This window comes from Halyomorpha halys, unplaced genomic scaffold (genome assembly GCF_000696795.3).
Source record: "Halyomorpha halys isolate HHAL.00 unplaced genomic scaffold, Hhal_1.1 Scaffold867.1, whole genome shotgun sequence".
Taxonomy (NCBI): Eukaryota; Metazoa; Arthropoda; class Insecta; order Hemiptera; family Pentatomidae; genus Halyomorpha; species Halyomorpha halys.
In genome coordinates this window covers 326,747-338,914 of record NW_027114571.1, presented here as the reverse complement: position 1 = coordinate 338,914, position 12,168 = coordinate 326,747, and the positions used below count along the sequence as shown (strand labels likewise).

At 30.0% G+C, this 12,168-nt stretch overlaps 1 protein-coding gene across 2 annotated transcripts; it reads left to right on the top strand.

Annotated features, from left to right (window-relative positions):
• Window positions 1-4,951: 4,951 nt before the first annotated feature.
• LOC106686744 (protein sidekick) lies at window positions 4,952-10,742 on the top strand (the record flags this gene model as incomplete). 2 transcript variants are annotated; one of them, XM_014430220.2, is given in 5 exon segments in its annotated part: window positions 4,952-5,162; window positions 6,620-6,703; window positions 7,148-7,326; window positions 8,148-8,316; window positions 10,292-10,742. In XM_014430220.2, coding segments are annotated over 5 exon segments (759 nt in total), but the record flags the coding sequence as incomplete, so codon positions are not given.
• Between the last annotated feature and the right edge of the window lie 1,426 nt (window positions 10,743-12,168).

Sequence of the window (12,168 nt, the reverse complement as noted above, 5' to 3'; positions counted from 1 at the left end):
TTTCATAAATATAAAACGTACAATAATCACTATATTGCTTTGGAATATACCTTTATACAATACATTTTTCTTGTTACTTATTACTAATAACAACTATGTTTTACATTTTGGTAAAAACAAACTGGAGGAAAAAAAAATTAAAACAGTAATGAAATAAAATACATATAATTGTTTAATGTTTACAGTAATATATGCTTGGTTGTTTTATTTTTATGTCTACGGGTTTGTTGCTTTTGTGTAATTTCCTATTAATGAGTTAAAAGAGTTAGGTAAATATTGCAAGAAATTATGGGTCAATTTGTGTGTGTATATATTCATGTATGATTTCTGTATTTAGTGTATTTCAGTAATTCTAGGGTGATATGGATAGTTATTGATAATTCTGAGGCATTTTTTTTTTTTTTGGAACACTTGAAGTTTTTTTTATATTAATTGAATCAGTGAAGCTCAATTTGGTATAGGCATATGTCATGATAGGTCTCAGTACTGCTTTATAAAGTATTAATTTATCTCTGGTGGATAATTTTAATTTAATTAAAAATTGTACTTTTTTTTTTTTTAATATTTATGAAGTCAATTAAAATTTGAGTTGATAATGAGCGAACCTTTTATGAGAAATGCTGCAAAATGCACTAACTTATTCTGAAGATTGTTCTGGACGTATTTTTGAAAAAAATCATTGTGATGTGATGAAAATTTCCAAACTTATAAAATTTTTACATTATCTTTGTAACACTACAGCTCCCCGTTACGAAAAAACGTATTTAGACCAACATTTTTGAAAATTATTACCCCCATAAGTATTTAAGTTATCATAATAAAATGTTATATGGTTGATAATGATGGAAAATGGAGTTTCATGGCCTGGATGAGATTTAATTGTTTGGTACATTGTGATATTATTTGGATAACTGAGACGATAAAAAAAGACAAACTACATGTAATATATCTAGGGAAGCACGGACGTGGACCTTCAATATACAAATTACAATATATATTGTATTTTATATTATTTCACTTTATATTATTCATGCTACTCATGTTATCTTTACTATTACTACTATCAGTGTAAGTAAATGATCATTTTCACGATATATAAAAACTACAGTTGTTATCATTGTCTAATTATTTTTCTTATTTTTTTTTTTTAATACTCTTTATTTACTTTTACTTATTATTAGTTACTTCTTTTACAATCATTGTTATTATATCCTATATTGTATTAACTACCCTAACTATATTTTCTTCAGCATATACCCGCATTATTAGTAACGATATATATCATTCTAATTTTAATTAGTTATTCCTAAATTAGAAAATTATTATAGTTATTATTATTATCATATTTCTGTATCTTTCTCTTATTATTTTTAATTTTTCGTCATATCATTATGACTACTTCCTGTATACGCGACGTATTTTAAATAGAAATATAGCCGTTAAACGGCTGGCCATCTCCTCCCCACTCCTCCACGCTTCCGCTTTATTGTCGCCTTCTGTTCAACCTTTCGCTTTGAACAGGTAGGTGGTCCTGATTTGTTCTTTGTTCATTTAATATCATTATTATTATTTTTATTTGTATTTATTCTTTCAAGACATTTATTTAATCTTTACTTTCTTCTTCTTGTTTTTTTTGTTTTACGTACGTACTTCTCCTGTACTTTTTAACTGTATATCTTACGTATTTTTAAAATTCTTACTTTTGCCATTGTTACTTATTTTTTATTGTTATCATTGTTTATTCAAGTTTATTTTATACTAATACTATTTTATGTTTTCCTTCCTGTTATTTATATGTAATTTCTTATCACTTTATTTCTACATAATATTTATCCTAGCTTAAATTACCTTATTGTATCTTATTGTTGTAATATTCTCTCTTTTTTTTTGTCTTTTTAGCCCTAATGAAGCCCTGCAAAATAGGGCGAAACGTCGGATATTAAAATAGTTTTAAACAAGTTATTTTTTTAACCGCAACTCTGACCATCTTCTTATGTTTAAATTTTTACGGTCAACTCTCTCTCTCTCTCTCTCTCTCTCTCTATATATATATATATATATATATATATATATATATATATATATATATATATATAAATATAAATACATATACATATACAATATATATTGTCGCGAGAGGAACTAGTTCAGCTCCAATCCACTGGATCACAGCATCTCGAGCCTCACCGAAGCTCTCAAATTTATATATTACTTTCCTTTAAAAACGTATTGTTATTTTTACATGTTATTCATTTTTGTACATACTACTTAGCAATGTCGATAAAATAATAAATTAACGATGCCAAAATAACGCACGAAACTTCCTCAAGCAGATAAGATACGACCGCTTCTCGGTTACAGCCCTATGCACTAGGCCTATAAATAAGGGTCTTGACGAACCCCTAATTGAACACCGAAGATCACGGAACACAGATCCACAGCCTCTACTTGAGATAGTTTCGGTTTATAGCAGATCCTGATTTCTAAATGGTTGTCATTTGCTATTCACCTTTGACATGATCTCTCTCCTTTACCTGTTATCCCTTCGTAAGCTACAGCTACCCTCCGGGCTTACATACTTCACCTTCGCCTTTGTTTAAATAGTACCCGGCAGGACGAAGGCACCTTCCTGCATGACTTTGGCAGCTAGCTACCCTCCAGGTCTGTATACCTCCCTCGTGTTTATCGGAATAGTACCCGGTTAATACTAACTAATACGTTAGTCTCATCCTATCTAGTCATCTTCCATGTCAATTACCTTACCTTTATTAACTGAACGCGCATTGTCGAGGTCTTCTGTACAAGCAGAATAATCAAGAAAATAACCTATCTCGATAATATATATATATGTAACAAAGGACCTGTCTGATGGTGTTCTCCTAAAGTGATAATTTAATTTATTGTATACATTTTAAAGTAAAATGTCTAGTTTATTAATATATCATGTATTGATTTTTGTTTTGAGAGTAATAACTTAAATTAAAAACTGATTGTAGGATGATAGTCCGGGTGGTAGTCAATAACGGTACCAAAATAGTATAATAAACTATTTATTGTTAAATAACCTTTCACCCCACTTTGCAGGGCTTCGCCAGGGCTGTCTTGATTGAAAGAAGGATGACAACTGACCAAATACTTACAAGTACTTCATACGATCAACTATCTTCTATCAATTTAAATTAAAAACACAAATATCATTTGATTCTTATCTCATACTTTATTTATTACTTGTTGATACCAAGCAGGCGACCAAAGATTATGCCCAAATAATTTACTTATGTTGTTTTGTTAATAAAAAGATTTTTATCAACCTTGCACATTAGAAAGTATATTAATTTTTTTAAATTTCAAAAGTTTTTTAGGTCAACGCTTCCTAAAACGTTTTCTTATAGAGCTGTTTTGTATTCGTCTTCGAATATTAGAGTCGATTAAGCCAATATCGTACTTACCTCTTATGGGGTGCTTTACCTACTGAAATCGAACGCACCTACTTCGCTCCGTCAGCGGTCAATCAACAAATGTTTGCTTACTTTCATTTTGACTATCAATTTTGGGAGGAGAGAGAAGAGGGATTAAAGTTAATGTAACGTGTTATTATCAATATAACGTAGGAGAGTAGAGGGACATAAAATATCACTCATAAATAATAAATCCAGTTATTAATTTTTCGAAACGCCACTAATACTGTACTAAGTGAATCGATTCGCAACCTTTTAAGGTTGCAATTCGTTGTAAAATAAAGGATAGTCTATTTGTTCTAGTAATTCACTTAGTAGATTTTGAAGATTTTCTAGTCTGCATTATCAGGGCAGATCCGTGGCGAGATTTCCTCCATTTTTAAATCGACCAGTAGCATATTTTCTCATGTTTCAGAATTTTATAGGTTTAGCCGGCTTGTTGTAATTAAATAAATCAAACTTCGTTGGAACTTTTCACTTTCTGTGTAAAATCGGCAAGTCAACTTAACTTTTTCTTGATCGGATCCATCTTGATCCCATATCAAGTGAAAATCTCCTCTTGTCAATTTTAATGCCACTTTCAAAGATGAAACCATTCGTTTGGCTTATTTAAAGCCATTACTAAGTGAACTAATCAATAATATTTCAAACATGATTTGAATTGATTAATTTATCTACAGTAAAGAAAACCATAAATGCAATTAATTTATAGAGAATTACTTAAAAATTTTAAATTTAAATATAATTCACTGAACGCGAAAAACACTTATATATGGAATCCTTGGATATTCATTGCTGGATTAAGCCTCATTTCTTTGTTTTGGAGTCCAGTGTTCATGTTACCGAGAAAACCAAAAAGTTTTATGTGAAAATTTACGACAATTCAACAGCTACAACTCATAAAAACGTGAACGTTTAGAACCCCTATCAAATGAGTTGATTTCTGATATATGAGAAATGTATCCCCCCATATGGCGATTTCTTCTTAAATTCCAAAAATCTTAAAGATGGAACCATTTTTAAAAGGCAAACACGGTTTTCTTATATTTTCATTTTGTTCTCATTTCTGTTGTACTATTTATTAAACTTTTTTATGAGTTATTTTTAAATAAATGACTTAAAAATACTGAGGAGAGGAGAGATACTCTGGCGCCTTCATAAAATATTGTGAGACAGAATGTTCCTTTCTGCCTCCTCACTTGTGCCAGCACCTATTCTATTATTTTTGTGCATCCATATTACATCTTCCAAAAGGCCAGTGGATTTCATTCAGGCTCAGTAAAGTTCATTTTTTTGAACAAGAAGAATATTAATTAAATGATTTCAACATTATACAGATCTATTTCTCTTGCTAAAATAATTAAGGGCATGTAACTTTTTTATACTCAACCATACCCTGCAGTTTTTTTGTTTTTTTTTTAATAAGGGCATTAAACATAAGTATAGTTTGTAAATAATAGATTTTACAGTTTTTTAAATTTTATAATGTTTAGGTGTCCTGGGTCAGGCATAGGGACATCCACATCCTAACAGTCTCTACTTACACCTACACATCAGACCAGAGGTTCATGGCACTGCATCACCCATTAGATGACGATTGGACATTGCAGATTAAATGGGTCCAAAAACGTGATGCTGGGATATATGAATGTCAAATTAGCACTTTACCAGTTCAAGCCTACTTCATTAATTTGAACATTGTTGGTAAGTTAATGGGATCAGATTATTATTTTAATGAAACAAGAGCTTTTATGAATACTTTCATATTATAATTTGTTCACAATCCTATCTCTCATATCTTGAGAATATAATATATGTTACATTAAATCTGTATTATAATTTAATTTATAATTACAATAATTTAATTTTCAATCATAATAATTTCATTTACAATTATAATAATCTAATATAAATTCTTAATCTTTACAAGTTCAGCAATTATTCTAGCTTAATCCATTTAAGTATGCAAAAACTGATTCATTAACTTTGAAATTGAGGAAACAGTCGCCTAGCATTTTAGTACAGTATCCCATCTTCATTGGATTCCCACTGTATCTCTAATGGGAAAGAAGGAATAAATAACTCTAAGATACTGGAATATGAATCAAGATGATATTTACTATTTTTGAATTTTATAATTCCAGAAACCACCAAGAAACTTCCGATATAAAAGTTTGAAAGATTTTACTGTGAAAGGAAAAATATTGGAATTTTTTAGGTCAGTAAAGTTTGATCAGGAATGATCTGATGAATCGTAGAAAAAATAAGTGTTTTCATTGTGATAACACTTAAATGAATGAAATCTATGTAAAAAAAAAAAAAAAACTGCATTCAAATATCAACGAAAACATACTTGAAGGACTTTTTAAAATACAATAAAACAGAGGAAGGAAACTGAATTAAAGGGAAAATTTCAGGTGATAGGTAATTTAAGAGTGGCGTATTAGGGAAAGAGATTGAGGCAAATTCAAGTCAAAATTCCTACCATAATCTTTCCAATCCAATGCCTTCACATGATCATAACATTAAGTTCCTTTGCGTTTTCATCAGAATTGAACCTATCTAATGATATGTATCTTTTAGTACAACTGTTAACCAGCTTCACACTGTCCTTATAACACTTTTTGAAGTTTTAAACGATTTGGAGATTTTCTAAAACATGCTGATGGAATTTTTGACAGAGACCACATTCACAATCAAATTTCCCAGGTTTTCAAAAACAGTGATCTAGTTTCATAGAGGGAAGAAGCTTGCTTTGGGTTCTTCAGGTTGGGTGTTGATGTGCATCTAAAGTACATAAGATTTATATTTAGTAGATTTAGCACCATTGAATATTGTTCTTATTTAGGGGTATTATAAAACATGCTTCAAATTTTTACTTTGAAAATTAAAAAAAGTTTTGTTCATTCAAAGTATTTTTTGAGCTAATTTAAAACCCTTACAGCACTGAATAGTCTGATTCAAATATTTTCTTAATTATATCACATATGTTTTGTTTTTTTATCACAAAGATTCAAATTATGTATGATTATTGTCATATGTAAATGTCCAAAATGTAGTTATATTGTTAAGAAATTTGAAATAAATTTATTTAGATAAGAATTTTTTGTAATTTAGATAGAAAATAGTCAAAGTTGTAGAGCTTCTCATTTAGATTTTAGATGTATTACAGACTACAACTACAGAAGACTCGAAGTTCACCAATGAAGCATTTTTAAATGAACAAATGAACATGGATAGTCAAGGTTTGCAAAATAGTAGTATAAACTAGCTTCAAAATAACAAATTCTAATTTTGCTATGTTTTTAATCTTAGTTCTTAGTATTGCATTAAAAAATACTAATTATTCTTTACTATTGATGCTAAGAATATTTCTTTGTTTTTAACATTCAGTGACATTTAATATGTTAAGTTTAACCTTGGTCAAATTGTTTTATTATTTTTTTTTATAAGTTATCTGCTGATTTATTTCTAATTATATTCTATTTGTGTCCAAATAAAACTGAATTACCTATATAGAGTTTATTTATAGTATAAATTTAATTTATTATAGAAAAAAACAAATAAAATGATTTAATTTGAAATATTAACTGTTTACAGTACTGACATTACATTGTGCATGTGGTTTTATTTACCAATCTTGCTGTTTTACAAGAAAATATCTAGAATATATTTTTTTCATCTTACAGTCCCTACTGCAACTATCATTGGAGGTCCTGATATATATGTTAACTATGGAAGTACCATTAACCTGACTTGTACAATAACACATAGCACCGAACCACCTCCTGCATATATCTTCTGGTATTACAGCAAAGAAGATGATAACACTTCTACTAATTCACCTTCAACTAAGGGCCCAGTGAGAGTAAGATTTAATAACTTTTTTAAATCTTTTATAATTTTCCATTATTTGAATAAGTTTTCTTATAATTAAAATTGGTATTGATATAATTTCATCCAAGAAATTTCTTCTTTATTTACCATAAATTATGTTCATATTTTTATTCAATCAATCTTATAATCAATTCCAATTGGTTTTCTTTTACCATCCATCTATATTCCACTTAAGTTCCACTGTTTTGATACCAAATGAACTGACTTAAAACATGTTCTAGATGTCTAGATGACTAAAGACCCTTTTGGACCAAGTTCAACATTATCGCTCAAAATCAACAATAATCTACAATACCACCATTAAATCCAGTCATACTTTCAGAGTAAAACTTTAGATATTGAACACTAAAACCAACATTTGAAAGATGCAAACAGCACATCCTCACATACTATCACTTACCATTGTCTTACATAGAAAATAGAGCACTTTATTCCAATTTAAAAATACCTTATCAATACGATATCAATAAATGAAAATATATTGTACTCCTAAGTATACTACCAAAACATCTAAGTAAACCTAAATATTTATTCACTTTCTTTATCTACAAATATTTCAAACTTTTCTTAATTGAGAAGCTGGTAGCAAGGTCTACTCATTCAATGAAACATTATCTAAAACAGATAGTCACTGTTAAGTATCTAGCTCAAAAAATTGTTGTTGATATTTGTTTTTACTGAGGCAGATGTCTACTGTAATCTTAAATAATTGAAATAATTATCATTTATAAACACACATATTCTATTGGTATCAGACTATTAACTATGATTTAAAAACATTTTCAATTACAGGTTGTTAGCTATGATTCAGAGAGGGGAGGTGTAAGCATAATAACTGATAAAGGAGATGTAACTACCAGCCGCCTTCTCATCACTAATGCCCTTCCAACAGATGAAGGTCGTTATTCTTGCAGTCCTTCAAATGCTGATATGGCTACTGTTCGAGTACATGTCCTGTCAGGTATACTCTTGAAAATACTAACTATTTTTAATTTATTGAAGCTATATTCTGAAGGGCGGTTATCATATAATTTTATGAAATATTATACTTTGTCTTTTTCTATAATTTAATCTATCATAATAAAATATGTAGATTTTCATAAATTATATAGATTTGTTCATTTGGCTGACTAGTATATTATTATATTTTACAAAGGCTGATCCCACATGCAGAACGAGAAATCGGGCAGTACCAGGCTGGCTTCAGGAGGGGGAAATCTATGTTGGACCAAATTCATACCCTCAGACTAATCATGGAAAGGGCCCATGAATATAAGATCCCAACCCACGACTTGTTCGTGGATTTCAGGAATTTAAAATACCAATTAAGTTTCTGTATGACAGTATCAAGCGCCTTATGTTATACAAGACACTCACAGAAATGAAGGTTCCTTCAAAGCTTATACGCCTTATAAAAATGACTATGAGAGATGTTAGGTGCAGGGTCCGCATACAATCCAAACACTCTTCTGAATTTGACTCAAATAAAGGACTAAGGCAAGGAGATGCTCTAGCGTGCCTCCTGTTTAATTTGATCCTGGAAAAAGTAGTGAGAGAATCAGGTATCCAGAATAATGGCTCCATATTTAACAGATCGGTCCAACTGCTCGGTTATGCGAATGACCTAGATATAGTGGCATGATATTTTACTGCGCTTACCGAGTCTTTCTTGAGCCTGCAGAGAGCTGCCGCACGCATGGGTCGGGCTATTAATGAAAATAAAACGAAATATATGTACACCAGAGGAGCCAGATCCCAGGAAAGACAGGTTGTCATAGGAAGCTGTATCTTTGAGAGAGTGGAGGAGTTTCCTTACCTTGGATCTCAGGTCACAGTAACAAATAATGTTTCCACTGAAATAAAGCGAAGGATCACAGCGGCTAACCATTGCTATTTTGTCTGTTAAAACAGTTCTGGAGCAAGCTCATTAGCAGGAAAACAAAGGTCCATTTATATAAAACTCTAATTAGGTCTGTCCTAACATACGCCTCCCAGACATGGACCCTATTCACACAGGATAGAAATAATCTGTTGATCTTCGAGAGGAAGATCCTTCGAAGAATCTAAGGGCCGATAAGGGATGAGGAAAGCTGGAGAAGAAGAAGAAATAAGAACTCTATGAGCTACTCCAGGATATAGATATTATGACCTTTGTTAGGCTGGAACGCCTTGGGTGGGCAGGACATGTTGCACGTATGGAGTCCCGGCAAAATACCTAAAAGAGTCATGGAAGAAGAAATCCATTGTCCAAGAAGAATCGGACGGCCCAAGCTCTGGTGGATGGATGGCGTGGTACAGGATGCACGAAACCTGCTTGGAGTCCGAAATTATAAGGCAGCAGCCCTAAACCAAGCCAAATGGTGGAGGAGGAGGCCAGGACCCATAGCAGGGTTGTAGCGCCTGCTGATAGGTAGATACAAAGTCCTTGAATAGAAAAGAAAAGGATCTATTTGTAATTGGGCCTTATTAGATAGTCATCTAAAAAAGGGCCTTAAATCACTCAGGAAGGATTAAAAACTAATAAAGGTTATTAACATACAAACATTTTTTTTTTGTTAACTACAACTGATGCATTTTACAATTCTTCTTCTACATTACACTAGATTAAGTACAGATGTCTACAATCTACATATTGGCTTGCAAATGCTAAATCTATAATCTCCATTCTCTTTGACTTCCCACAATTTTTTATAAATTTTAAATATTAATTAATGAGTTATGTTAAAAATTAATTGATCATTTCATTTGTTCATTTTATTTCTTTGTAGTAGACACATCATTTCTGGGTTATTCCTTGAAGTGAATTTTTTGGAAATTATTCTGAACCAAATGTTACTTTGTTAAATACGTTTCTGGTCCAACTGTTCAGGCCATTATAATAATGTCAAGTTAATTATTGTAAGGAAAGTTAATCTAAAATTATTTTTCACTCATAGGTGAAAGTCCAGCTGCAATGCAGACCAGTGCATCAGATACTCTAAAATGCGAATTTCTCTTCACGTTATTGGTTGTATTGTGTTCAACATTCAGAGATAAGATTAAAAGACTATAGTAAACAAATATTTTATGAATTGTATATTATAGGTAGAATCCATTTAATTGTTATTTTTCTAACCCTTTATGTAAACTGTTATTTGTAACTACTTTTTTCCTATTTTCCTGATATATTTTTTTTAAATTGGAACATAAACAAATTCACACTAAAATTAATTTCAACATAAAAAAGTTTCAAATTCTATAGGAGACAAATGCTTTGTGCTGTTTTCAGTAAAATGTTTGTGTGGAATTTACCTAATAAATATATATATATATAATTCCCATCTAGTTTATCCCAAACTTTATTGCTCACATAGTATGAAACGAATAAATTGTAATTTCACAGTCTTATTTGAATTTTGGAGAATATTTACCTTTAACATTTTCTTTCTGTATGTTTGATCAATGGTGTTTATCATATACTGTTTACTGTTAAATAAAACAATTTAAATTTTTATGTTTTAAAAGCATACAAATAAAAATAAAATAATTGATATACATATATAATCTCTACCCAACTGGTTAACAATTTATTATTTATAATTTTTAACATATGGATAGGAAGATGTATCCATATACATATCTATAAAACTTTTGTTTTCATCATTGCAAACACTTTCTATGTACCTGGAATACCATATCCAAATTAAAAAAATAAAAGATCAAATAATTTTATTTTCACATTACTCACATCAATAAAATCTTTAGACAATTAAACCAAAGTTATTAATATATACCAAACTTTTGACCCAAATTTTTTAAAATATTGGTAATTAATGTCATATTTTTATTGGACAGAAAATATGGAGCCACAACCTTGCTGAATTGATGGGCTACCAATTTTTTTACTTTTTAAATCACTTAAGTTAAGAAATATTTCATCAGATTTTATATACAAAAGAAATTTCTGAGGTAATTGAGCTTAACTTCTATAAAGAATTACAAGATACATTTTTTCCATCGTATATGTACATCAAATGATGTTCATCATTTTATAAATTCTTTTTTTGTGAAGCTACTGAAGTGGCATGTACTAATAAAGTAGGCAGTAAGTAAAAGAATCATATAATCTGCCAACTATACTACATATATTCATTTACATACACATACATAAATTCTTCTTTTATGCGTGCCTATGCATGCATGCATATATATAAATCAGTAATTAAATAAATAATTAGTCTTGCTCAATTTTTTTGTTGCTTTCAGTATGTTATTTCTTTCTATTGCATGATGGCTACACTATTGTTTACATGATGTTTTAATTAATGATATTTCTATTATTAATAGTTCATAAATTTTCAGAATGTGATTTGTGTAATGGAATACATCTTTGCTATAAATGTTTCATTGTATTTATTAAATAGTTAATGATGAAAGTAGAGTTTTACTCTAGAGTGACTTAAAGCAGTTTTTCTGCAATACTAAATACTAACATAGTACACAAGAGTTCAGTATTTTATTTTAGTAAACCGGGTAATTTTATATTCTATTTGCTGTTCTATATTTACCAATATTTGTCAAAAATATTTAGTATTCATTGCTTACATCAGGCACATTATTCGGGGATTTGTGCCTGAAAGTCATCATATTAACCCACATTGCGCAAGCGGTAAAGGGGATAAAATGATTATGATGATGATGTCATCATATTGGACAAAATTGCTACAATATTTCATTATCATAGCAACTGTTATGTGAAAGTATGTATGTATGTATATGTGTGTGTGTGTGTGTGTGTGTGTGTGTGTGTGTATGTATGTGTGTGTGTGTATAT